The 23,642-nt window shown below is 49.4% G+C and overlaps 8 protein-coding genes across 8 annotated transcripts; 2 read left to right on the top strand and 6 right to left on the bottom strand.

Annotated features, from left to right (window-relative positions):
* Nucleotides 1-150: 150 nt before the first annotated feature.
* Nucleotides 151-2,258, bottom strand: EDB82DRAFT_25549 (eukaryotic porin/Tom40). The gene is made up of 4 exons (XM_065607324.1): nucleotides 1,804-2,258; nucleotides 1,430-1,552; nucleotides 501-1,244; nucleotides 151-439 (listed from the first exon to the last, which is right to left on the bottom strand). Exons 1-4 carry the CDS (start codon nucleotides 1,846-1,848, stop codon nucleotides 290-292), a joined length of 1,062 nt encoding a protein of 353 aa, XP_065465412.1. The 5' UTR covers nucleotides 1,849-2,258; the 3' UTR covers nucleotides 151-289.
* Nucleotides 2,259-2,770: 512 nt separating this feature from the next.
* EDB82DRAFT_25472 (uncharacterized protein) lies at nucleotides 2,771-5,739 on the bottom strand. The gene is made up of 9 exons (XM_025731526.2): nucleotides 5,531-5,739; nucleotides 5,314-5,364; nucleotides 5,236-5,261; nucleotides 5,148-5,174; nucleotides 5,057-5,092; nucleotides 4,852-5,000; nucleotides 3,796-4,788; nucleotides 3,348-3,736; nucleotides 2,771-3,280 (listed from the first exon to the last, which is right to left on the bottom strand). The coding sequence occupies exons 1-9, from the start codon at nucleotides 5,554-5,556 to the stop codon at nucleotides 3,238-3,240; spliced, it is 1,740 nt and encodes a 579-aa protein (XP_025590542.1). The 5' UTR covers nucleotides 5,557-5,739; the 3' UTR covers nucleotides 2,771-3,237.
* Nucleotides 5,740-6,562: 823 nt separating this feature from the next.
* EDB82DRAFT_25308 (ubiquitin-conjugating enzyme/RWD-like protein) lies at nucleotides 6,563-7,616 on the bottom strand. Its single transcript, XM_025731527.2, has 4 exons — nucleotides 7,402-7,616; nucleotides 7,190-7,350; nucleotides 7,109-7,132; nucleotides 6,563-7,051 (listed from the first exon to the last, which is right to left on the bottom strand). The coding sequence occupies exons 1-4, from the start codon at nucleotides 7,434-7,436 to the stop codon at nucleotides 6,798-6,800; spliced, it is 474 nt and encodes a 157-aa protein (XP_025590543.1). The 5' UTR covers nucleotides 7,437-7,616; the 3' UTR covers nucleotides 6,563-6,797.
* A 450-nt stretch (nucleotides 7,617-8,066) lies between these two features.
* EDB82DRAFT_25521 (Pex19 protein family-domain-containing protein) lies at nucleotides 8,067-10,466 on the top strand. Its single transcript, XM_025731528.2, has 4 exons — nucleotides 8,067-9,172; nucleotides 9,223-9,422; nucleotides 9,479-10,021; nucleotides 10,080-10,466. The coding sequence occupies exons 1-4, from the start codon at nucleotides 8,521-8,523 to the stop codon at nucleotides 10,176-10,178; spliced, it is 1,494 nt and encodes a 497-aa protein (XP_025590544.1). The 5' UTR covers nucleotides 8,067-8,520; the 3' UTR covers nucleotides 10,179-10,466.
* EDB82DRAFT_519674 (uncharacterized protein) lies at nucleotides 10,366-11,071 on the bottom strand (the record flags this gene model as incomplete). Its single annotated transcript, XM_025731529.1, has 2 exons — nucleotides 10,366-10,710; nucleotides 10,763-11,071. 2 exons carry the CDS (start codon nucleotides 11,069-11,071, stop codon nucleotides 10,366-10,368), a joined length of 654 nt encoding a protein of 217 aa, XP_025590545.1.
* Nucleotides 11,072-11,292: 221 nt separating this feature from the next.
* On the top strand, nucleotides 11,293-13,934 carry EDB82DRAFT_25509 (ABC1 family-domain-containing protein). Its single transcript, XM_025731530.2, has 3 exons — nucleotides 11,293-11,905; nucleotides 11,961-12,111; nucleotides 12,172-13,934. Exons 1-3 carry the CDS (start codon nucleotides 11,592-11,594, stop codon nucleotides 13,498-13,500), a joined length of 1,794 nt encoding a protein of 597 aa, XP_025590546.2. The 5' UTR covers nucleotides 11,293-11,591; the 3' UTR covers nucleotides 13,501-13,934.
* A 161-nt stretch (nucleotides 13,935-14,095) lies between these two features.
* EDB82DRAFT_25296 (MRC1-like domain-containing protein) lies at nucleotides 14,096-18,401 on the bottom strand. Its single transcript, XM_025731531.2, has 2 exons — nucleotides 15,325-18,401; nucleotides 14,096-15,274 (listed from the first exon to the last, which is right to left on the bottom strand). Exons 1-2 carry the CDS (start codon nucleotides 18,201-18,203, stop codon nucleotides 14,281-14,283), a joined length of 3,873 nt encoding a protein of 1,290 aa, XP_025590547.1. The 5' UTR covers nucleotides 18,204-18,401; the 3' UTR covers nucleotides 14,096-14,280.
* Nucleotides 18,402-18,716: 315 nt separating this feature from the next.
* EDB82DRAFT_25275 (uncharacterized protein) lies at nucleotides 18,717-20,589 on the bottom strand. Its single transcript, XM_025731533.2, has 2 exons — nucleotides 19,157-20,589; nucleotides 18,717-19,104 (listed from the first exon to the last, which is right to left on the bottom strand). The coding sequence occupies exons 1-2, from the start codon at nucleotides 20,470-20,472 to the stop codon at nucleotides 18,795-18,797; spliced, it is 1,626 nt and encodes a 541-aa protein (XP_025590548.1). The 5' UTR covers nucleotides 20,473-20,589; the 3' UTR covers nucleotides 18,717-18,794.
* Nucleotides 20,590-23,642: the final 3,053 nt, after the last annotated feature.

The following is a 23,642-nucleotide window of genomic DNA, read 5'->3' as shown; positions in this document are numbered from 1 at the left end:
TTGACGGCCATATTGGAGTTTTACGGCTATAGGTAGAAGATGGATTCTTGATAAACAGAATGGGCTCCCTGCACGAATATCCAATAAGAGGCTTCATACACATGAAGGGGCATCAGGACATATCAAGATCTTCGAGATTTTTTATTTGAGATAATCTACATCCTTAAGGACCACCGCAATGCAAGCCTGTAAGGTACATGAGCTGTTGAGGGTGGAACAACTCTAGAGCGGAATATTCTAGCGCAGATTTTATGCTAGAAGCTGAATAGAGATATTTTTTAGAATCAGTTTAACCCTCGAAGGTGAAGCTGGCACCGAGCTTGTGGGTAGCCTGGTCGAGCTTCTGGGTGTCGAAAGAGCCACCGAGACCCAGGGTGACACCCTCACGGAGGAGGACGTTGTAGGCAAGGGCAGCAATACCGCGGTCGTTGATCTTGACCTATATTTCGGATCATGAGTCAGTCATATGCCCCCATTCTTGTAAGCTTGATTGTACGAACCTTGGTGAAAGAGACGGGGTCGATGCGGTACTTGCTGGCGACCTCAAGACCGACAGCGTTGCCGGTCTTGGAGTTCCAGGTAGCCTTGGCACCAGCCTCAACCTGAGAGTTGACCTTGTGGTAGTAAGAAGCGGCGAAGACGCTGAGGTTGTCAGAAGCGGTGATAGCAGCGCTGTACTGGGGAGCAGCGTAGCCAACAGCGGCGCTGTAAGCAGTCAGGGCAGCCTTGTTGGCATCGTAGCCAGCGGAAGCACCAGCGAGGAAACCCTCGTGGCCGACAACAGCATCAACGTTGGCGACGGGGCCCTTGAGGAGATCGAAGAAAGCACGGCCGTGGAAACCGGGCTGCTTGAAGTGGAGGTTGAACTTGGCACCCTTAGCGGCGGTGGCAGGGAGGAAGTTGAAGAGACCCTCGAGCTTGAGGCCCTTGGCGAGGGAGTCGGCGACCTCGATCTTGGTGTCGAGAGCGTTGGCGGTGTTCCAGGTCTGGGTGAGGGTCAGGCCTGTACGGGAGTAGAACATTAGCAGTTGAGCGAAGCCAGGTTGAAGAAGCGCTGCGAATCCGATCGGCCATCCCGATTTTGGCCCAAGGATTCGCGAGACACTGAGAGAGGGGAGATTTTGTTTTCGGCGGGGGTTAGATACGGGTGGTGGGGACGGAGATGGAGATTGTGAAAGTGACGGTGTTGAAGAAAAAGACGGTGGTATCGTACCGGTAGGCTTGTCGGTGTATTTTCCCTCAATCTGTAAGGGTTAGGTCAGTACTATGTTGCAAAACAGGAGGCCATTTTGTTTCTCGTTGAAGTTGTAGAGAGCTAGTTTGACAACGGCGCCGAAAGCCGCGGTTGACCGAGCACTAGCCTCCGAACCCCCGAACGAAAAACAACATAATGGCCTGCCATTGGCTTTGTTTGCAATGGAATACTCACAGCAGCAGAGGTGGCCTTCTCGTGGCTGGACTTGCCAGTGACCTTAAAGGCAACGCCGTTGGGGGCGGTGTCCTTGAACTCGAAGGTGGTGGCAGAGAGGTGGTAGAAATCCTTGTTGAGGAGCTATAAAACGGCGCAAAAACGAGGCGCAAAAGTCAGCGGAGCTCATAGATAATCATGTTGCAGGCATAGCAAAGGTGTTTGGATCCAATATCGAGGCAATTGACGTCCCAGAGCTGTATGGCCAGTTCCACTCCTTGGTATGTGATCCAAAAGAGTAGAAAAACACATCTCTCGCAGCGGTGGTGTAGTCACAGCCAGAAGAACCAAAACAGAAGTAAAGACGACGTTGGGGGAGATCAGAAGAGGCATACATCGTTGGCCGGCTTGGCAATGTCGGAGAAGGCGGGGACAGACATGATTGCGGTGTTTGGTATCTTGAAGATTATGAGTCTTTGACGAAGATGAAGATGGGGATGTGAGAGAGAAACGGGGGAGGAGAGCGGGAGACAATGGGAAGAGCCTGGCAGAAAATAATGGATGCTTGGGCTGTCTCTAGCTCTGGCTCTGGCTCTGACTCTGGCTCCCCAGGCATGGATTTACACAGGGCATCCTTCTACACAGGGTTTAATTGTTGGGGGACCCCGCTGTAGCCAGGGTTGCCCAGGCACAGTAGCTAAGCTCCACAGGGCCCAAGCTCTGAGATTTGTACAGACTCGGCTACCAGACAGGTCTCGGAGCAGGGAATTGGCACATGCATCACCCAAGTCGGCTGATATCGGGACTGTATCACCTTGTCGCTTGGCCAGTCGCGGGTGACCACTCTTGACCTCAAACACCAACAATCCTTTTGTACTATATAGCCGACGATCATGTAATTCACCAGTCTAATTTGGTGATTTTATAAGTCCCCCAGAAACTACCTAAGGCCCACGTGGAGGGGTAACGGACAATTCCTGCGACCTGGATACTTAGGTCATCTAAGTAAAGTTGAGAAATCAAAAACAAGGTATTGGTCAACATCTTGAGCAACCGCCTGGTTAGACGTAAGAAACACCCGCCGCATTAAGAGAATACTCGGTTACCATGTGTTGATTGTCATAGTATTTATCCGTCATTTTCTCTCAAAACTCGGGCTATGTATCAACATCTCGTCTACTAACACGACTCGCTGCCCAACAAGAGTTGTTATCCATGCAGGCCTCGATTCCACCTTTAGCTTGCATTTCTTCGACGCATGAACAGCTCAGACACTAACAACTCATCTGACTCCATCATTAACTGACCACTACCCTAAGCCAGACGAGTCTTGTCTAGCCCAACTCAGTATCAGAGTTAATTAACACCTCGCTGCATTGACGAATCTGATCAACCAACCCACGTCGAGGAGTGTCACCTACCTATTGGCCAGCTCACCACACACATATGTAATAGGCTGCTTCATCGTCAAGACCCTTCATGCATGAGCAAGTCAAACAGTACAATATCAAGCACTAGAGTTAACTAGCAATATGTTTGACGTTCACCGACACTCGCATTAACATGTAATCCATGCAATTCTTTCTTTCTAGAACTTTTGTCTTTATTCTTTATTCCCATGTTCCTGCCCATATCATCCGTCCCTTTTTACAGTCATCAGCATTCCAAGGTAGCTAAGCAAATCCCAGACGCCTTTTTCTCTACCTCCAAGAAACGACACCCAGAGTTGCTCCTTAGATCAGGTTCATGACAGATACCTCAGATAGTATAAGTTACAATGAGTGGACCAAGTTTTCTCTACTTGGTGTTTTACTCGATTCGCTATGTCATTAAGCCGCGTTGTCGTATTTGGCGTTGTGGGTAGCAATGGCTCTGTAACGATCGATATTAGTAACCACTTTTCTTTCTTTCCTTTTTCGTTTACAGGGATGTGACTTACCGGCCACTAGGGTCACTCTGCTTGGACCAGGTGGGAGTCCAGCGCATGACAGTTGACGCGCAGTGAGGGGGGAAGTGCTCGTCAAACATGCATCGGTACCAGTATGCCTCCTTGGTATCAGGGATATCGTTGCCCCACTCAGGCTTGGGGTTCTTCATCATCTCGTCAGTGACCTGCTTCTCAGCGGTGTCCTTGAGGGCATCGATCCATCCGTAGCCGACACCATCAGAGAATTGTTCTTTCTGTCGCCAGAGGATGTTATCGGGAAGATAAGGCTGCTCATCGGGCTCATCTGAAGTATCGAAGGCCTTGCGGACGATGTACTTTTCGAGCTTCTCCTTGGTGATCATCTTGTCCTGGGGGTCAATGTTCATGGAGTACTCAAGGAACTGTTTAAACTGTTAGCATTGTGCGCTCTGCCTGGTCACCCTTGAGAAAATCAGCTTACCTCCTTGTCAAGGAAAGGAACACGAGCCTCAAGACCCCAAGCAGATGTAGACTTGTTAGCTCGCAGACAATCAGATAGATGCAAGTTCTTAACACGTCGCACAGTTTCCTCGTGGAAAGACTCCTTATCGGGTGCAGCGTGGAAGTACAGGTAACCGCCAAAGATCTCATCGCTACCCTCGCCACTCAGAACCATCTTGATACCCATGGCCTTGATCTTTCTCGATAAGAGGTACATGGGGGTAGAGGCTCGGATGGTGGTGACATCGTAAGTCTCAAGGTGGAAGATAACGTCAGAAAGGGCGTTAAGACCGTCCTCAATGGTGAAGGTCATGACGTGGTGCTTGGTTCCGAGGAACTTGGCGACCTCGAGAGCGGCCTTGTTGTCGGGAGAGCCTGGAAGACCAATAGAGAAAGAGTTGAGCTGGGGAAGGTAGGTAAGAGTGTCGAGGTGGTCGTCATCGTCAACACCAACAAGACCTTCACCAGTGTCAGGGTCCTCGACGGGGAGAACGTTGCCGTTGGCTTCGAGAGCCTGTTTTCGGAGTCGAGTCACCTCACGCTGGGCGATGGAGGCAGTCAAACTCGAATCAAGGCCACCGGAAAGCAGAACACCAAAGGGCACCTCGGCCATGAGTCGCTTTCGGACGGACTTCTCAAGAGCCTGTCGAAGGACCTTGTAGTCAACAGGGTTGCTGGGAACCTTCTTGGGGTCCCACCAAGAAGGGTTGAAGTAGCGAGTGGTCTCACCAGTCTTAGAGTCGTAGACATGACCTGGAGGGAAAGCGACAATCTTGTCGCAAACGCTGTGCAAGCACTTCAACTCGGAGGCGAAGTAGACGGTTCCAGGCTCAGAGGAGGACCAGCCCTGGTAAAAGGTTGTAATACCGATAGGGTCGCGGGCGGCAATTGTGCGGTCTTGCTTCTTGTCGTAGAGGACAAAGGAGAACATACCATCGAGGTGGTTAGGGGCATCGGTATCAAATTCGGTGTACTAGAAAATATCTGTTGTAAGATTGGTGCTTCCTCCGCAGTCATAAACGGGACATTCTCTTACCAAGGGGATGATGACCTCACAGTCAGAAGTGGTCTTGAAGTGGTATCGCTCCTTGAGGTGCTTTCGAATATGACGATGGTTGTAGATCTCACCGTTGACGGCGAGAACAATGCTGTCGTCGGCGTTGGTCAGGGGCTGGGCTCCGGACTCTATGAAAAGATTGTCAGTTGTGAGGGCTTCCAGATGTCAAGAGCTTGCAACTTACCAACACCGACAATACTGAGACGCTCATGGCAGAGAACTAATACAAGGGTTAGAGACGAAAACTTAAGTCCCCTAAAAGCCAATTGACATACTGGTGTGGTTGGAAATAACGCTTCCACCTAAAAACGCGACTTTAGTACATGCTATGAGTGTAACGATCCGGCCATTATTTTCACGTACTCCAGTCGGGGCCACGGTGACGAATTCTGCGCCGATAAGTTAGTCTCGATGTTTTCGATCATGGGCTGGCATACTTACTGCTTTGCGAGCTTCAGAGCCGTAGGCTTGAACTTTTCCACGTCGGGATGACTGTAAAATGGCAAAATGTTAGTCGCGCCATGATAACTTTTCCCTTCCGACCGCGGGGTGATCTCAATTCAATTCAATTCATGGCGGGGTCATGGTGCCCCATGCCTTGCCCCTCCAAAACCACCAGAGAGAGATCCATGTTCATTCGCAAGGGGTGAGAGCGTACCGGTGACAGGCGAAAATTCCACACATGATTGCGGTTGCAGAAGTGTGTAATAGAGAAGTGTTGAATAGAGGATGGTATGAGGGAGGGAAAGGAACGGGACAAGCAAGATTAATATTTAGCAGTAGCCCGAGGAGAGAGAAAAAGAGGAGTCATAGCAAAAACTCCACCCTCCCTCTTTCCGCCGGCACAGGCGACAGGCGATAAGTGACTACTTCCCGTCTTCCATCCCCAAGGTACCTGCCTAACATCTACAGTACCGGCCCGGGAGGCGTAAGGTTATTAGCGGTTATTCTCAGATCCAATGCACTCAGTGACACCTTTTCTCGTTAAGGTTATCCACAAGATGCTCCGCTGCGGAAACGATGGGCATATCTCTCTCCACTGTGATGGTGACTGGCAACCATTGAGTAAGTCGCTAAACCAACTAAGCAGTACTACAGATTGCCACAGTATTTCTGATTGTATTCTCTTGTACTTCACGTCAAAGCCTCTATTGCTTTACTCTACACCCATGGAAGAACCCGTCCGTTGATAGATAATGGGTTATCGAACAAGGCCTAGCCAAAAACTTTTGGGAGGTGTGAGTAAACAAGATGGCCGACTTCGGCTTGTAAATCGGCAGACTTCATTGGCAGCCAAGCAGTAATGAGCCCCGAAACTTGGATGTTATTGGACAAATTACATAAACTTTGTGATGGGTGTTTGATAAGGGAAATACAGCGGGTATACGTATTCATGGCATGTTGCTGCTGTTTCACAAAACCACAACCGCCGTTCATACGATGATTGATCAACATGGATACCGTTCATTGTAGACTGTTGCTTTCTCTCACATGATCATATCCGCTCCGACGAAGAGGACTGAACTGAACCTGTGGGGCGTTCCCACAAACGCAGCCGCAAAGTGAATCACTCGCCGGCCAACATCGCAGGATGCGTGGACCGACAAACTGCCGGTATAATGTAACATATTGACGGAAAAAGACTCTGTTTAATCTTTAAAAAACTGCGCTCCTGTTGGCTCTGGCTTATATCCCTGTTCAGCGACCCAGCGTGCAGTACAAACCCTTTGCCAAGTACCCGATCCTTCGTTGTCCTCGTATCATGCTGTATCACATACGTGTGCCCCCATGGTCCCTGAATTCCCTCTTACAGGTTCCAGGTGACTTCCCGCCCTGGTATTTCCTTTAACGCCGTGACCCGGGGTTTCTCGCAAAGAAATTTCTCGTCTAAATAGCCTCTGTACCTGAAGCTTCGAAAAGCATGCTCAAGGAGTGGGGTTTTCGCGGACTATTCGACGAACTCGCTTCTCGTACTCGGCGCGATCCTTCTTGAATAAGTTGTACGCCTCCGCCTGAGCAGGAGACTCGGGATTAGGGTCGTTGAGGAGGTCTTGGATACCAAGCAGGATTTGCTTGATGGTGATGGCAGGCTTCCATGCCTCCTCTTCGTTCAGAATGGACAAACACACAGTACCTGACGGGTAGACGTTCGGGTGGAACAGCGGGGGAACAAATTTGCCTGGGATATATCAGCATCAACTCCCTCTCCGGCCATGTCTAAAACTCGACTTCTCACATTTGGGAGGCTTTGTGGGATATTCTAGTACAAATTAGCACATATCGCAAGAGCATCGCAAGTGGTTGTGTTGGGTCTCACCATCAGGAAAAACCATGGTCAGCTTGAAAAGACCACCAGACCAAATCGTATTGTCCTTTCCAGGTATTCCGCATTCCCAGTTCTTGACATCGAGAATACCTTCTTTGGTGCGCTGAGGCTTGGCATAGAAACCGAAAGGATGGTCTCGTCGCCACTGCTTCCTACTTGGGTCTCAGTATGGTCCGAGGTCAACACAAGCTGCACAGTCTCACCTTTCCTCTTGCAATCTGTTTTGACACAGCGCCATGATTTCTTCCTGTGAAGATCCTGGCTGCGATGAGATGGGGGTTGTGGTCGTGACTATGGGCACGAAATTGTCAAGGTTTGAGGATCGAGGGCTGCACGAAGTCGAAGAGCTGAGGCGCAGCGAATATTATGACAGCGACGAAAGGTTGCTAAGCCAAGCAAGTTCAAGTAAGTAAGTAGTAAGGTACGCAGGCCTTCGTTTTGTACGGGGACTAGACTTTTGGGAGAAAGGAAAGGATCCGAGAGGGAAGGCTGATGGAGAAAGGGAAGGAAATCGAAGCCAAAGCTGGTGCTGTTTGCGCAGTGCAGTGCAATTCACCAAACGACGTCTTTGTTGATGATTCGATGCACAGGCCAATACTCATCGTCGTTGGTTGAGAAGCACGTCCACCCTTTTTCGGGAGACCCCGCTACTGGAGTTAGTGGTCGGTTGCCTGTTATATGAGCGAGCAGTTAAGTTGGTAGGCTGGTAGGCTCTCTCAGTGGACGAGACAGTGCTGTTATGGTGGGGTAAGCCCCTAACTAATCCATAGGTTGGTCGGGCAGCCTGGTGTACCTATCAATTATTCAGTAACTTGATAGATGCAGAGAGTGCAAAGGATGAAATTAACTTCAGCTTTCGTCTCTATAAACAGATAGTTTCTTACTTGCTTAATTTTTTCAGACCAGTTTAAGAGGCCTAGCAACCTTCCCATAAGTGTGCTAGAAATACCTACCTATCTAGGTGCTACTAGGTGCCACGACCCTGACCGATTACCTCCTGGTACCTGTAGCAATCACCTGCGTGCGACCTAGCGCCGGTTGGGTCACAATCATAGGTCACCTCGGCACAGTCAAGTTAGAAGCGGGCATACATCCGCTCACCTCAAAGTTCCTTTCCCACGTATCGTCGAGTAGTAAACGATAATTCTCCTTTACATACCACTCCCTTGGCTTCTACAGCGCAGAGCTTCATGTGAAGAAGTCTGCCACGCAAATCTCTCCACAACCGCCAGCTCATTCGTCTCACTTCACCGACGTTCGTTGACACAAGTGGGGGTGTGTGAGTGAGTTGTGTTGGATATTCAGTCAGACAGACTAGCATCATGAGTGCGGACAAGGACGCAGAAGCTACCTTGAAGGAAGAGGTTAAGGAGGAGCTAAAGGAAGGTGTCAAGGAGGATATCAAAGACGAGCCCAAGGAGGACCAGCATGAGGACATCAGTAATCTCAAGGCTGAGGATGTCGCTACTCCCGCCTCAGCTGGCGCTCCTATGCCCGATGCCCTGATTGTTGATCCCCCGACGTCTTCTCCCTTAGCAGATACTCCTGCTCCAGAGGCAGAGCCAACCAAGGTGGTTCCTCAGGAAGCTTCCCAAAAGGAGACGGTTTCTCAAGAGACCTCTGGAGCTGCTGTGCAAGACACCGCCTCTCAAGACACGCCTTCCAAAGAGATCACAACCCAGCACACTACTACTGAAGAAGCCGGATCCAATGAACCCGCATCCAAAGAAATCAGTCCCCAAAGCGACGCCACCAAGGAGAGCGATCAGAAGAAACCTGCTATCCAAGAGGATGCTCCTCAAGAAGCAGCTGCTGTGCTCACTTCCGCAGCGGTAGTGACCGCGGCAGTTGCCACGGAGGCAGTGGTTGAGAAGGCTACCAGTCTTTCGACGCCTGCAGTTGAAACTGCGAAGCCTCTCGACGACTTTGAGGATGTCCCAGACCCAGACGAAGATGACCTGGACGACCTGGACGGTGTGTTACAAGAAAACAGGGCCATGGGCGTATCCGCTAATTGTTCCTAGATATGTTGGACGAGTTCTCAGCAGTCAAGATCGACCAAACCAAGTCTGTCGAAGCTCCTTCTGCTATTAAAGCAGAAGCTCCAAAAGACGCAGCTCCCTCTGGCAAGCAGCCTGAAGTTGAGGATGCGTTTTTAGAAGAAGAGTTTGCCAAACAGTTACAGGCTGGTATGGCCGATCTCTTAGGCGAGCTTGAGCAGTCCGTAAGTTTTATCCACCATAAACATATTACTTATTGTAAGTGCTAATACTTTTCCAGCCTGATATGCAAGCTCAATTTGAGGACATATTTAAGCATATCGCTGCGGCGGAAGGCGCTGGCGATGCGCCACCTCCAAGCTCTGCAAAGGGGCCAGCATCTCAAGGACCACCTGAGGATGCATCTTTCCAAGATACCATTAAGCGGACAATGGAGAGGATGCAGGCGTCAGGGGATCAAGCCACGGCTGCTGCTGCCTCGGGGTCCGGCGATGATTTCATGTCCGAGATGCTTAAGCAATTATCCTCAGGTGACCTTGGCGATCTAGGAGGTGAGGGCAGCGAAGAGGAGTTCTCCAAAATGCTCATGGGTATGATGGAGCAGCTCACTAACAAGGAAATCCTCTACGAGCCTATGAAGGAGCTTGATGAGAAGTTCCCCGAGTGGCTGATCAAGAACCGTGACGCGACACCCAAAGATGATTTGAAGCGGTATGAAGAACAACAGTCCATTGTGCGTCAGATAGTGGCCAAGTTCGAAGAGAAGACATACTCGGATTCCAACGCGACGGATCGTGAGTTTATCGTGGACAAAATGCAAAAGGTATGTTCATCTCGGATTTTCTCCTCTATGATTTTATTGATACTAACATCTCGACCAGATGCAAGCAGCAGGATCGCCACCCCCTGATCTTGTTGGAGACATGCAGTCGGCTCAAGATGCCCTCAACCCAGGAGATGAAGCCTGCAATCCTCAATAGATACCAAGCCCGGGTGCCCCTCCAAGCCATCTAAATACCCTTTACCAAAATAATGGTTATACACGCTCGGTGATATGTTCACGGTATTTCCCAAACGCCATGCCCTTCTTCAAGTTCCAATTAACCCTAACTCCGTGCGTGATGAAACGTTAAGCAATAAGAAATGAAAACACAAAAGGCAAGCTCGTTATTGCATCTCAACATCCCCAGAAGTGTCCATTTGGTCCTGTGGTTGCATTTGCATGCTCTGTTGTGCTTGCTCTTGTGCAATAAGTTCAGCAAAAACATCGTCATAGTCTTCTTCTGATAGGGTAGGTGATAATGGTCGCTGAGAGGAAGTCATCTGCTGTTCTTCATAAGATGCCAACATAGCCTCGAGCTGCTCTTCCTCGTCCATCATCATCTCATCCTCCTCAGGGATTGGAGGGTGTTCTTGGTAAAAGGTCATGGCCTCTTCAATATCCGCTTCGGTAACTTCTGGAGCATCATGTAATAGCTGTCCTCTGTCGGCCAGGTAATTTGTTTTCAAAAACTGTGGCCCAAGTCAGTTACAATGGTATGAAAACTGCAAGCTCTTATCTTACCTGTCCCTCAATGTCTCTTCGTTGCCAAGCCTTGTCTTCACGGCTTTGCTTGACATTCTGAAGAAACTGTTTTCGCCTGCTGTCTTGCACCTCCTCTCGCTTGCGGTTAAGGGGATTGGGCCGCGTCGGGCGAGAAGCAAACTTAAACTTGGGAGGTTTAATGGGAGAAGATTGAATTTGCCGCTGAGAATGCGCGTTCCGGTCGATTGGCGATAACGCGCGAACAGGTGAGGAAGACAGAGGCGATGAGATGACCGGGCGATGGTCCCAATTGCCGGTGAAGATGGGGGTGGGAGCAAAAGACAGCATGTTTTCGGCTGTTTTCTTGTGGGTTGTCTGTTGCATAGAATTGCGGATACACAATATTGAGGAAAAGTCGTGGAGGTAACTTGTATGGTATAAGACTCGTAGAGTGGCGTGGTCGTGTAAATAGGTTTAACAATAGACGCGATCACGGGTCGCGGTCGCGCAATCACGTGATAACACGCGGAGACTAGATCTTGGAGTACAGGGTGCTAATCTTTGCTATCGGGCGGGTGGCCAATTCGCCTCCCCGAGTATCGCACCCGGCCCAAACCGAGCGATTGGCCTGGGTGGACGGACGGAGGTTTATCGGAATCGGCACACCCAAGCAAAAAAACTGTTGATTGATTGCTATGCCTTGATCGTGGTTGACGACATGATCCAAAATTAAGCCCGGTCTTAACTCTACAGTGCAGATTCATGTTCGCTGTTCACTCCTTTTTTTCGTTGGACGTTTCTGTTTTAGAATGAGTAACTACATCTTACTCATTAATATTCTACCCTATTAAAGCCCCTCAGCGGCCAGATGAACACCTTTTCTGTCTCGGCCTTTGCGACCCGTATCGCCGCTCGACCATGGACGTGCTCGACTTGTAGAGGTCAATTGCTCCGGGGCAAGCCTTTACGCTACATCACTTCTCGAAATTTTGCTTCCGGGAAAGGCTCGAGGGGGAACAATGGCCAAAAATCAGGTCCCAGACGACCTTTGTTATATGCCTCGGCCAGTGTTGGGACTATAGGCGCAACCGCATTTGCATTGGGCGACGACATCAAGAATAGTTATGAAGCAGCGGAACGTACAGGCAGAGTTGCGGCTGCACTCGCTGTTTGTATCAACGAGTATGTTGCCACCTGGTATTTGGCATAAAGCAAATAAGTCTGACAGTCTGAATAGTTATCGAACAACCTTGAATGCGAGAGAAACGACCGAGGATCATGACGAACAAGAAAACATGCTAAAAGCATGCCATCAACGATGCGCCGAACGAACCCTGATCGTATTGGAAAAGAATGGAGGCATTTTCATCAAACTTGGCCAACATCTCGTAAGGATCCACCTCAACGTAAAGACTCGGAGAGCGTTAGACATGCTAACAATCTTGTAGAGCGCCATGAACTACCTTTTACCTTCTGAGTGGACCAACACGTTTATACCGCTGCAAGACAAATGCCCTGTGTCCTCACTTGAGTCGATTGAAGACATGTTCCGACAGGATACTGGAGAGGAGCTTTGGGATTACTTCTCCGACTTCTCTCCCGAGCCAATCGGTGCTGCCTCCCTTGCACAGGTACATTTAGCAACTATCAAGGGGTCGGACCAGAAGGTTGCAGTCAAGGTGCAGCATCCAGAACTTCAAGGCTGGGCACCCTTGGATCTCGCTCTGACTCGGTATACTTTTTCGACTTTGAAACGATTTTTCCCTGAGTACGACCTCGAATGGCTCTCTTCCGAGATGGACGTTTCCCTTCCTAAGGAGTTGGACTTCCAAGAAGAGGCTAACAATGCCCGTCGTATGAAGGAGCACTTTGCGAAGATTCCACAGTTGCCGCTGATTATTCCCGAGGTCATCTGGGCCAAGCAAAGGATTATCGTTATGGCTTGTGAAGCTGGAAGTCGGCTTGACGATCTTGAGTACCTGGACAAAAACGGAATTGATCGCGACGAAGTCTCGGCCACCTTGTCCCGCATTTTCAACGAAATGATTTTTGGCGATGGCGCACCATTACACTGCGATCCTCATGGTGGCAACATCGCGATCCGCAAGAACACCAGTCGTCGAGGTCTCGGCCGTGGGCTAAACTTTGATGTCATACTGTACGACCATGGACTGTATCGCGATATTGAACTTCCTATGCGAAGATCGTACGCCAAGATGTGGCTCGCGGTTATCGATGGTGATATGGACCGTATGAAGAAGTATGCTCACGAAGTTGCTGGTATTGAGGACAAGGACTTTCCTCTTTTCGCCTCGGCAATTACTGGTCGGGACTACAGTATCGTCAGCAAGTCTGGATCTATTCTCGAGAACCGAACAGCCGACGAGCAGAAGACAATGAGTGGTGCTCTGCAGGAGGGACTGATCGTCGATCTCGTTCAACTCCTCAGCCGTGTCCCTCGAATCATCCTTTTGATCCTCAAGACAAACGACTTGACCCGCAGCCTGGACGAGAACCTCCAAACTCGCCAAGGCCCCATCCGTTCCTTCATGATTCTAGCACGATACTGCACAAAAACCGTTTTCCACGAGAAGCTTGAAGAGATTAGCCAAACCGGATCCCTTTTGTGGCCTCTTAACGCTGTACGAGTGGTCGCTGCATGGGTCGGATTCATGCGTGTAGAAATCAAGCTGGAGGCTTTTGAGTTGTGGTTGTTTACAAAGAGAATGCTGGGTCTGGGTAGTGGAGAGTTCTCAGGAGCGGCGTTCCAAAAGTGATAATAATGAGTTAGAAGACATATTGATATAGAGCGTACATAATCTGCTAGCCTGGGCAATTGAAGACAATAAAAGTAAACTACTATATCGTGCCCAATGTTTCTCTCTTATGGTTTCCCAGTAGGTAGTTATGATTTCAGGGGCTAATCGGTTTACGAAGGAAACCCGGAACTCGGGAACTGTTTGAGAAATTATCGAGCAGCATAGACCTCGATCAAGGATCTTTCAACGAAGATCTCTCTCCTCGACAAAACTTGACGTTTTTCAACTCATCGTTGAATGAGAATGATTTCCGACTTCTTCGGGGGTTCTTGTGGACACGCAAAGACAGTTCTCGTCTTACCTGATAGTTTCATCTCAATTTCATAACTAATGAATACTATCAGGACAAACTCGGCCCCCTTTTGTCTATCTTAATCGTGGTCATATCAAGATGGTGAGATGTCTTGGTTCACATTTTTGCCCCTTAGTAACAGCGTGGATAGGAAGTGGTCGTTCCAAAATATGACCGTAGAATGTCTTTATGTGCAATCTGCAGAGTTAGTCAAACAAACAATATATGATTCTCTCAAGGTGTTGCTCGAAGAAAACATAGTCTACGCAGTGATGTTGGGTCTAGTAAGTGCCATTACATAACGAAGTAACATTGATAAAGGAATACAGGTACAACGCCTATGTCATAACTTCTCCAATGCCTTTGTCCAAACCATACGCCATACCGGGATATTTGATCCTCAGGATATTCCATTCACATAAACCCAAACTCCATTCCATACCAGCTTAATCAAACGACCCCTTACCCAACAAACCACCCACGACTCCAATTCTCTTTTCAGCCCCCTTGACCTTCCTCTCTTCTCTCTTTCGCTCATTTTGTACGAGCTTCGCTCGTCTCTCACTGTCTCGCGCAAAGGCATGCACGCCGCTCTTCTTGCTGGCTCCCTTCTTGATTTTGGCCTCTTCGCCGAATCCACTGGCTGGCGTTGAGGTACCAGAACTTGATGTGGAGGCCGTACCAGAGACAAATGAGTTGGCTGTCGCACGACGTAGAAGCGCCGGCACCTTGAAAGAGGAGCTCGATGCTGTTGCGAAGGCAAGACGGCTGGTGCTGGCGTTGGAAGAGCTGTTGCGCTTTAGGCTAATGCGATCAACAACTGCAACACTGCCACGGCGAGGGCTAGATTCATCGTTCTCCTTGTCACTACGAGCTTGTCCGTGAGCCTCCTCTTCGCCCTCACTGTCTGATCCTACTTCTGTGGCGGGAATGATAGAGCCATGGGGCTCCTCTAGCAAGTCCGATAAGGTCTCGCGCACTTCGCCGATGTTGGAAGGCTTCTTGCCATCCTTGGTTCTACGCAGATAGGCAGGTGCCCGATTATCCGCAGGGCCAAGAATCCTTTGAGGTTGGCTATCGGGAACAGTTCTTGTCTTGCTGCCTTCATCATCCTGGGACTGGGACTGGGACTGGGATGACTTGTTGGCTTCTTCAGGTGCATCCAAAAAGTCCATCTCATCGTCGCTACCTCTGTCCTCGATGGTTTTGAGGAAAGCTTGGTTACCCGGATTTTCGGCAATCTTCTTGACCCGTTCATCAGCGAACAAAGCCTGTTGCATCTTGGCGAATTGTCGACGCTTCATCCTTCGACGAGCTTCGCCATCATCGTCAGAGTCGTCGAGATCGTATCCCGCGCCGCGCTTGCGACGAAGCATGCCAGTTGTGATGTCCTTGAAAAGTTTCTCAACTTGCTTCTCATCGTCCGCACGCTCTCGATCGCTGCAAAATATTAGAGTCATGTTAATAGTGGCAAATAAGTAGAAACTTACGCATAGAAAGCAGCGAGCTTAGCTTCGTCAACATCATTACCGGCAGCATCGTCGATAATCTCTTTAAGCGAGGCAACGGATTCGTTATCACTATCCTCGCCGTCTACACCACCCAGGCCAGCGTACTCATCCTCGGATTCCTCGGCCTGATCCTGAACCATCTCCTTGGCTTTGCTTTTCTTATGATCAAACTTTGCTTGAGCCTGTTTCTTCTTTTCTTGCTTGGCTCCCTCCTTCAACATATGAAAGGCAGTGTCAGACTTCTCTGCAGCCACGGGCTCAGGTGTCTCCTCAATTCGCTCAGACGTGTCCATTCTGCGACGAAGGCGACCACGGCGGACTAACGGCGAGGCTTGTATTGGGTCCTCTTGATCAACCACCATTGTCTCCACGGTGGAATCTGGCGCCTCGACAAATCTGTTTTTCAGGGGCGTTTGGTGTTGGAGACCCTCATCCTGAGTGAAGTCGATCATGTCAGAGATTTGTGTGCTCTCCTCCCGCAGCAGGCTATCAAGACTTCGCATTTGAGACTGAGAAAAGTTGAGATGAACGCCTTGAGTTGTCTTTTGTGTGTCGTCCTTCTGGCTGTCCATGACCATGTCTTCCATGGGCTCGTCCATGGTCGCAGAAAAGTTGGAGTCGGGAAAGTGGTCGAAGTCAGGCATCATGGACTGAGTTGGACCGTTCTCTGCATCCACCTGGCTGTCGTCCATGGTACCAGCAAAGATCTGAGTAAGCCCAAGACCAGCTGCTCCCTGTACAGGGAGGCCAGGGATAAAGTTCTTTTTAGCTGAACGCAGTACAGATCTGGGCGCTGTAGGGGATTGAGTGTTTGGGACTGTGGGGGAGGTGTGCAGGGTGGTTTGTGGCTTCGATTTGGGTGTCATCTCAACCAAGTTCTCTTCTTCATCATCAGTAAGAACGATAGGTTTGCGAATTCGTCGCTTGCTCGCCACTGGGAGTTCATCGGCGTCATCATGAACATCTTGACTAGCGACAGGGGTTGCATCCTCCTCCTCCTCGCCAGTAGAAGCCTCGGACTCTCCGTCTTCAGCCTCTCCTTCAATCATAGAGTTACCGTCTGCTTCGTCATCCTCGTCCTCTGATCCAGATAATTCGACCGCAGATGCTTCGGCATCAGCCTCGTCAGCAGAAGCCTGATACTCTTCGTCGTCGCTGTCATCCCACGCCAGAGGATCAACTTCACCGTTCTCTCGCTTCTCCTTGGCGGCAGCCCGCTCCTCCTGCATGATCCTCTGTGCCTCTTCCCTGTGCTTGGCGACGATGTCGTCGACCTGCTGCATCTCGCGCTCGCGCTCTTCAGCGGTCTGGATAACTACACCTTGGGCTTTGAGCATATCCAGTCTGCGGTCACGCTCCACCTTGGCCTGTTGTCGAGCCTTTTGCTGAAGGTACATCTGCAGCTCGCTTGGCGTCATACCATGGTTTTCGTTCTTTCGTCTGGTCTCCTTGCCTGGAGATTTAACCTGTGCAAGGGCGCGCAGTGTCTGGATCGAGTTGGGTTCTTGAGCTTTCTTGGTGGGCGCCATGTCGAACACAGCTCGAATTCTATCTTTTGTCGTTGTCGTAATTTCCAATTCGTCATCGGAGTCTACCAAGGTCACGTTGGCTCTGACAGGTAGGAGTTTGACCCGAAATTGACGTTTAGGCTTTTGGGTCGGCTGTGCATGTTCGGTTGTTGTCTCGATGACTTTTCCTTTGCCCTTATCTAGCTTGGGTTTGGTTGTCTTGGCGAGTTCGTCAATGGTTGGCAAATCGAATTTGTCGTCTTGAGCAACAGGTTCGGTGGGCTGAACAGTTTCCTTGGACACAGGGGGGGAGCTGGGTGGTGTGTCCGCATCTTGCATTTCGACATCGCTGTGAGGCGTTGGTCCCCTACTGGAGCTGGCAACTTTGGGATCTATTCCACCTGCTGGTCTGAAGTTGAATCGTTCAAACAAGCTATTTTTTGAGATCTTCTTTCTTGTCTTTGCCTGATGCTTCAATTGCATGTTTCTTGACATTCTCTGAGTCTCTCTGTTCATCTCCTCGATGGCTTTCTTGCTTGCTTTCCGGGCACTGGGTCGCCCGGTTTGTGTCAGGCGGATTCCACCTTCATCGTCAGTTATGCCAGAATCATCGTCATCAGATTCCATCTGCTCAATCTCTTGAGGGAGTTTCTCTCGCTTCATACGCTTTTCTGCGTGCTCCGCCTCTTTGGCTGATTCTTCGGCACTTTTCTTTTGCCTTTGGCGCTCAAGAAGTGCTGCCATTCTGGCGAATTTGGTTGCAGGTAAGCCCTCATCAGAATCCGAGTTATCTTGTGTTGACTTCGACGGTGAAGGGCGAACAGGCGATGACTCTACGAGGAATAATCCTGGACTGGGGCTTCGAAAAGTGTTTCTGGCAGCTGGTGATGAAGGAGCCTTGCGGGTTGGTCTTCGGCGTGCCACAGGAGTGCCGTCTTCTGATGAAGCATCAGGCATGCCGACATTGTGTTCTTCCCCTGCTTGCCTGACCTCTTTCTCGTCTTGCTCGAATCTCTTCTTTACACGATCTCGAGCGGTGGTATTTTGGTTAGAGTTGTCTTCTTCCAGTTGTGCTGGTTGAGCGATGCCTTGCATTCTGGCCGCAAGCTTTCCTCGAGGTCTGGTCATCTCCTTCTCCGACTCATAGGACGCGTCTTCATCCTGTGTTGGCCGTTGTGGTAGGTCGAGGCGTTTTAGCGACACATCTTTTGTAGTCTTTTTTGAGGGTGATTCTTCGTCATCGCTACTCTCGATAGCCGCGAGTTCAGCTTGCATTCTTGATCGTGGTGAGAGTTGTTCGGGAAATCCGCCCGATGATACGGGGGTAGAGGCTCGGAAGGGAGTAGCCATTGCGAGAGCAATGATGTTGTATGAATTATATGCTGTAACGAATCAAAGGAGTATAAATTAACAACAAGTTTATTGACGCTTCAAAAACCAAAACTTGAATGAAGTGAAAGGATGCTAATGTGGAAATACATTGAACTGGGGTGGAAAAGGCATCTGTAACTTCGTAGTGGGGAGCTTCAATTACGCGACGCGCGGGCCATTGTAGGCGTTGGCGTGGAGAAACGCGTAGCAACGCATCAGTTCCGTGTAAAGTTGCTACCCACCATGTAAAATTCAATTAAACACTCGACCCTTGTAGTGACGATCTCGATGGGGCAATTAGACTTTAACTACAAACTTACATCATTGGTCTGTCAATCAATTTCAAATCCAATACCCGAAAGATCACTGACAGGTTATTATAAAGGCTCATGTCGAGAAGAACGGCACATTTAATTCGTTAATCTATGAATGTGAAGCTACTTCGTCTCTCCTCTACTTTAATAATTTTATAGTTTTCGAAGTACTTAATTTGAGCATCCGGTAAAGACTGTCCGCAGTATCCTCCTCTTTCAAAATACCCTCAGCAACGTTGAGAACTGACCTCAGCGCCTAAAAAAGCTTGTGCTCAAGAGTCATGTCAGACTCAGGCTCAAGACCGACGCAAGCCCGGAAGATGTTGGTCAAGGCAGCGCGCTGCTTGGCAAGAGCATTGACAACGGGAGTGCCAGGGGGGGTCAGGGGGGCCTTGAGCATGTAGCTAAGGACACTCAGGACACTGTGGAAACTTTTGTATTCGGTAGTAGCAGTGCCGTCGGAAGACACGGCCTTCCACTGGATACGAGACATCATTTCGGCAATGATGACCAAGTCAATGATCAGGGGAGAAGCGAGGAGAGAGTCTTCACAGATGTTGAAGAGCCTGAGGATTGTTAGCTGTTACTCTCATTTTCAGAAACGTTACATCAACTTACGAAATGGTCTGGTGACCACCCATGAAAATCTCGGCGTAGTACTCATCAAGGGCACGCTTGTTGTCTGCGACGGCAGGCATGTACTTGATCACAACGCAGTGATCGGGGTGCTCGCCCTTCTTGTAAAGGACGTGGTTGGCCTCGACCATGTCATCAACGACGTTAGACTTGGAGATCTCCTTGGAGCGGAACTGCTTCTGGGAACTCAGGTTCTTGCCGTCGTTGTTGCCAAGATGGTTGTAGCTAGCAATTGAAGTCAACTTGATACCGGCGTTGATGAGGAAGTCAACAAGGGCAGACTTCATCTTAGTCTGGCCAGACTTGAAGTCGTCGCCGCCAATGAAGGCGTTGTGCTTCTCAGCAAGCTCAATGGCACCAGGGACGAAGGTATTCTGGGGAGAGCCATTGATGAAAGGGGCCTGTTCAAGGATACAAGCGACGGCAAAGACAGTAGAAGGGGAAACCTCCTCATGTCCCTGCTCAATGGCCTTGAGAAGGTTGTCGGCAGTATCGTTGACACCCTTGATCAAGTCGGCGTATCGCTCAGTGTTGGCAGTCCACATGATGATGACCTTGTCAAGACTATTCTTGGCTTTGAAGTCACGAATATCCTGACGGATCTTCTCAACATGCTCCCAGCGGGCCTTGGTTCCCTCAAGGACGTTGTCGGCACGATCCTCCTGGTTGGCAGCAATGAAGTCAGGGTAGTAGATGGAGGGGAGGGGAACCATTTCCGCCATCTCCTTCTTGACCTGGGCCTTAAGAGTGGGCTCAAGAACCTGAGCGCGGTCCATGGCCTGTGCCAGGTTCATCTTGCTGATGTCCCAACCGCCGATGACCAAGTCATTGGGGTGGACCATGGGAAGGATGTTGTGGAAGGGGATGTTGACCTCCTGGTGAGTCTTGGCGTCATGGCCGAGCTTGAGGGTTGAGCCCATGACAACGGAGCCGTAGTAGTTGGACTCGCGAGGACCTTCTTTGGTGTCCCAGGCGAGCTGACGGCGGTTGGCGAGGATGCCAGCGGTAACGGTGGTGCCGTTGTTGCCTCCTAGACCGACCAGCATCATACCGACCTTGGGAATCTTGCGGTCGACCTTGAAGTCGTAGAGAGTCTCGTTAGGAGTAGCAACATATTTGCCGCTGGCATCAACTTCAACCTTCGTGGTGCGGTAGGTGTATCGAGAACGGATTTCCGCATCCGTGTAGGTGACGTTGGGTGAGTTGACGGTGAAGAGATCCTGGGTAGCGGAGGAGCCTTGGCCGTTGTATACCGACCCGTTTGAGGAGCCCGTGCCGACTTCCGCGTGAGGAGCCATGGTGCTTGAATTGGCTTTGACGTGGAAGTTTACGGTTTATGGAGATTGGACGGGTTTCTTTCTGTGAGTAGACCTTTACTGTTCAAAGGTCGAGTCCGCTGAGCCTCCGGAATCGGCTGAGCAGCGGGCTCCTGCAAACGGGTGATGCGTCCTGTGAGGAGTTAGAATTTTGTTTATACAAGCAATTTTGAGCTGGGTTTATCTTGATCAACATACGAGTTAAGGAGATTGGAAAACGTCTTGACGACTGTAGTGACCAAAGGTCTATGCCTTGGTCGTTATGATAAGATTGATAGAGTTATGGAGGGGTTTTGGCGGGGTAGCGGGGCAGACAGATGTCAAAGTGAGGAAGGTTTAGTTAAAAGAAGAAGAGAGGTTTTGAAATTATTGATTTCTTTAGCTGATTGTAAGTTGACGAAGATTGTGGGTGAAGCAGAAGAGAGAGAGGAGGGAGAATTGCTTTGGGGCTGGGGAGGGTTCAAATATGGAAGAGTCGTCCCTACCTGTCCAGCTCGGGTAAGAGACGTACGTAGGTACGCCAGTGTACATGGCTTTTCGGTAGGTTGCCGAGCCTGGCTTCAGGTACTCACAGCTTGGCTGTCGTAGACATTCGGGCGGTGAGGACCACAACGCGTTGTTAGTGGGGTCATTAGTATTCTAGCGGCTGGGGAGGCGGACAGCTCGGAAGCATCAAGAGTGAGCTACTGTAAAGCTACTGTAGGTTTTCCATGTATGTTTGTGGACACCTGATATGAGGATGGACGCGAACAAGCGAGCTTCCGTGTCCTCCAGCTTTTCTGTCTCTTTTTTCCCGCATTTTCTCCCACAATTTCCAACAAACCGACCCCATGAGTTTTATCAAATTACCTGGGGTTCCTTTCTTCTGGCGGGGGACCCTCAGGTCGGTCCATTGTCCTACCCTTGACCTGAACTCGGTGTAAAAACAAAACGAACGACTTTGTTTATATTGGATTTGTAGATCCTGCTGGGGTTGTTCAACAAAGATCATCACATCCTCATGCACCTTGATACCCCCTGTCGTGTACAGAAGCTACATTGAGAACCATTGGCTTGAGCCCCTGGCGTTGTCAACATCCGACTGTTTATCCAAAATGACCACAGTCTTCTCTTGGTCATTTCGACCGAAACCCTAGGTTAGTTTAGCTCGTGCAGGCAGCCAATTGATATGTCCTACGCTGTCGATGCCAACCTCCTTGATTGGCTTGGCTTAGCCCTGCTCGGAACCTCTGTTGAGCATGCAATTCTATCCCTGTGTTTGTTGGAATCTTGAGCAACAGGCTAGGAAGGACCCTGGACGGGTAAAAAGTCTTGTGCAATACTTTACTGTAGATTTTAGCCGTGGATGGCTTTGATATTACACCACTTGGTTACAGTATAGAGGAAAAGACACAAGGAAACGCTGGCGAAAGAATAGCATATACAATTTCTCGACATTAGGATATCAAACAGTCTACGTTTTGTTTTGTTTCAACGGAGTGTTTCGATGGTAAACCTCATTTAGAGGACAAACACGTTTGAGATTATTTGTTTCCGCGTCGTCAGAGACCAGAGAACCCATTATTCTCCTACAGCGGTGACTGAAAACCAAGACGCGGGTAGACGATCTTAGCTGTTGATAGCAACTCACTGGACAAACTCCTATCAAACACGTATACTTGCATCGACCGGGTATTTTGAGCCTCGAAAACTACTGGCCTTTCATCTTATCGCTGCAGCTTGCCGCTATTATATGTGTTATTGATGTAGTTGATCTTCCGGCTTTTGTCTAGCCGATCAACTACAGCCAACGCTAACCGAGTACCTTGATATCGCGTAAGCACCAGTCGGTTCTATTGTATAGTTAGGTAAGTTGGTCTATTGGGAAATGGTGCTTTCATTGCACTTATGTCTTTGTAGTTTAATGTTCTGGGAAAAAGCCCCATTCACATGTAACCGGAAGTGTCACAGGAAAGTACCTCAGCCGTATGGGATATTGGTTAAACCGAAGATCCACCTACAATGTGGTGAGATCATCTGCCAGAAAATCCTAGCGTCTACCACATCCGCCCTCACCGTCTAACCGTCGACAATCTAATGCACGAGGTTCTGCTTCAAAAGCCGAAACATCTCATAATGATCGCTTAACGGGAGCCTCAATTCTTGACTCGAAGTGATTTTCTCTTAATAGTTTAGCAACCTCCGACCCCGGAGTCGACAAAAACAAGAAACATTACTCAAACAACGCATTGATTTGACATCTGACAGTGTCTTCAAGCCTGACCTGAGCGAAACACGGTTTTGAACGCGGCTGCCATGAGTATTCTTTTCTGAATCACCAAGACCAGTCGATATCAGATCTTTCATGCTTAGGTATGCGTCTCAGACCCAGGGTTTAGACTTCGAAACCGTTACTATTGTCGCAATCATAGTCAAAGTGTCGACTGTCAACGGCATTTATCTACTACCCCATGTGTCCGACGCTGGTCACGTATACCAGATAGCCGATCGTCGATCACAGCTTGCAATACAGTCACCGCTATCATAGAGTAGGTATAATACGGTAAGTTATTGCAAATCATGTCTGTACTAGTTGAGATAGTAAATCATTCGCAATATCCCACGCGACGAATGGCGTGCCCTCAGCGCTGAAGCCATGGGGAAATCTTTCTCAGGGTAGGTAATCATGACTAGCTAGTACGAACACTAGCAATAAATTATATCTGGCATCATGTATTGAACCTGAGGTCATCAAACGGTTGATGGGGAACCAACTGACCTGGTAGCTTGAGAGGCTTATGTCAACTTCTGACGCTAGCTTTTCGAGTGGAAAGTCGACGCACCTGTGTCACGAGTCGCGTGGGTACTTGAAATGTGTCAATTGATAAACAACAATTATTGACCCCTTGGTCATAATAAGAGGTGCTAACAGTATCCGTACTACCCATATCTCTGCAATATCATCATCATCATCATCATCGGAGACACACAACGTCCTAAGTAAACACCCAGGGAAAACTTGCCCTCTTATCAACTACGGTCGCCAGGGGAAATCAAAGTGAAAAATAAGCTAACCCCTATACGATGCTGTCGAATTGTGGCGTTTCTGGTCACCGGCAAAGCCGATTTAATGAATGCCATTGAGTTCAATTAGTTGGACTCTCTGCTTTGCC

The sequence above is a fragment of the Fusarium venenatum genome (assembly GCF_020744135.1).
Source record: "Fusarium venenatum strain MPI-CAGE-CH-0201 chromosome Unknown EDB82scaffold_1, whole genome shotgun sequence".
Classification (NCBI taxonomy): Eukaryota; Fungi; Ascomycota; class Sordariomycetes; order Hypocreales; family Nectriaceae; genus Fusarium; species Fusarium venenatum.
Note: the sequence above shows the minus strand (reverse complement) of the source record. Positions and strands in the feature narration are given on the sequence as shown.

Coding starts and splice junctions, on each gene's coding strand:
- EDB82DRAFT_25549 (XM_065607324.1), bottom strand. CDS start 1,848: ATGTCTGTCCCCGCCTTCTCCGACATTGCCAAGCCGGCCAACGAT. Junction 1,553..1,803: donor TTGCCAAGCCGGCCAACGAT/GTATGCCTCTTC, acceptor GCCGTTTTATAG/CTCCTCAACAAGGATTTCTA. Junction 1,245..1,429: donor AGAAGGCCACCTCTGCTGCT/GTGAGTATTCCA, acceptor TAACCCTTACAG/ATTGAGGGAAAATACACCGA.
- EDB82DRAFT_25472 (XM_025731526.2), bottom strand. CDS start 5,556: ATGTGTGGAATTTTCGCCTGTCACCG. Junction 5,175..5,235: donor TCACCGTGGCCCCGACTGGA/GTACGTGAAAAT, acceptor TCGCGTTTTTAG/GTGGAAGCGTTATTTCCAAC. Junction 5,001..5,056: donor TCTCAGTATTGTCGGTGTTG/GTAAGTTGCAAG, acceptor ATCTTTTCATAG/AGTCCGGAGCCCAGCCCCTG.
- EDB82DRAFT_25308 (XM_025731527.2), bottom strand. CDS start 7,436: ATGGCGCTGTGTCAAAACAGATTGCAAGAGGAAAG. Junction 7,351..7,401: donor AACAGATTGCAAGAGGAAAG/GTGAGACTGTGC, acceptor AGACCCAAGTAG/GAAGCAGTGGCGACGAGACC. Junction 7,133..7,189: donor GACCATGGTTTTTCCTGATG/GTGAGACCCAAC, acceptor AATTTGTACTAG/AATATCCCACAAAGCCTCCC.
- EDB82DRAFT_25521 (XM_025731528.2), top strand. CDS start 8,521: ATGAGTGCGGACAAGGACGCAGAAGCTACCTTGAAGGAAGAGGTTAAG. Junction 9,173..9,222: donor TGACCTGGACGACCTGGACG/GTGTGTTACAAG, acceptor AATTGTTCCTAG/ATATGTTGGACGAGTTCTCA. Junction 10,022..10,079: donor TCGTGGACAAAATGCAAAAG/GTATGTTCATCT, acceptor CATCTCGACCAG/ATGCAAGCAGCAGGATCGCC.
- EDB82DRAFT_25509 (XM_025731530.2), top strand. CDS start 11,592: ATGAACACCTTTTCTGTCTCGGCCTTTGCGACCCGTATCGCCGCTCGA. Junction 11,906..11,960: donor CTCGCTGTTTGTATCAACGA/GTATGTTGCCAC, acceptor CAGTCTGAATAG/TTATCGAACAACCTTGAATG. Junction 12,112..12,171: donor TCAAACTTGGCCAACATCTC/GTAAGGATCCAC, acceptor ACAATCTTGTAG/AGCGCCATGAACTACCTTTT.
- EDB82DRAFT_25296 (XM_025731531.2), bottom strand. CDS start 18,203: ATGGCTACTCCCTTCCGAGCCTCTACCCCCGTATCATCGGGCGGATTT. Junction 15,275..15,324: donor AAGCTCGCTGCTTTCTATGC/GTAAGTTTCTAC, acceptor AATATTTTGCAG/CGATCGAGAGCGTGCGGACG.
- EDB82DRAFT_25275 (XM_025731533.2), bottom strand. CDS start 20,472: ATGGCTCCTCACGCGGAAGTCGGCACGGGCTCCTCAAACGGGTCGGTA. Junction 19,105..19,156: donor GGTGGTCACCAGACCATTTC/GTAAGTTGATGT, acceptor AACAATCCTCAG/GCTCTTCAACATCTGTGAAG.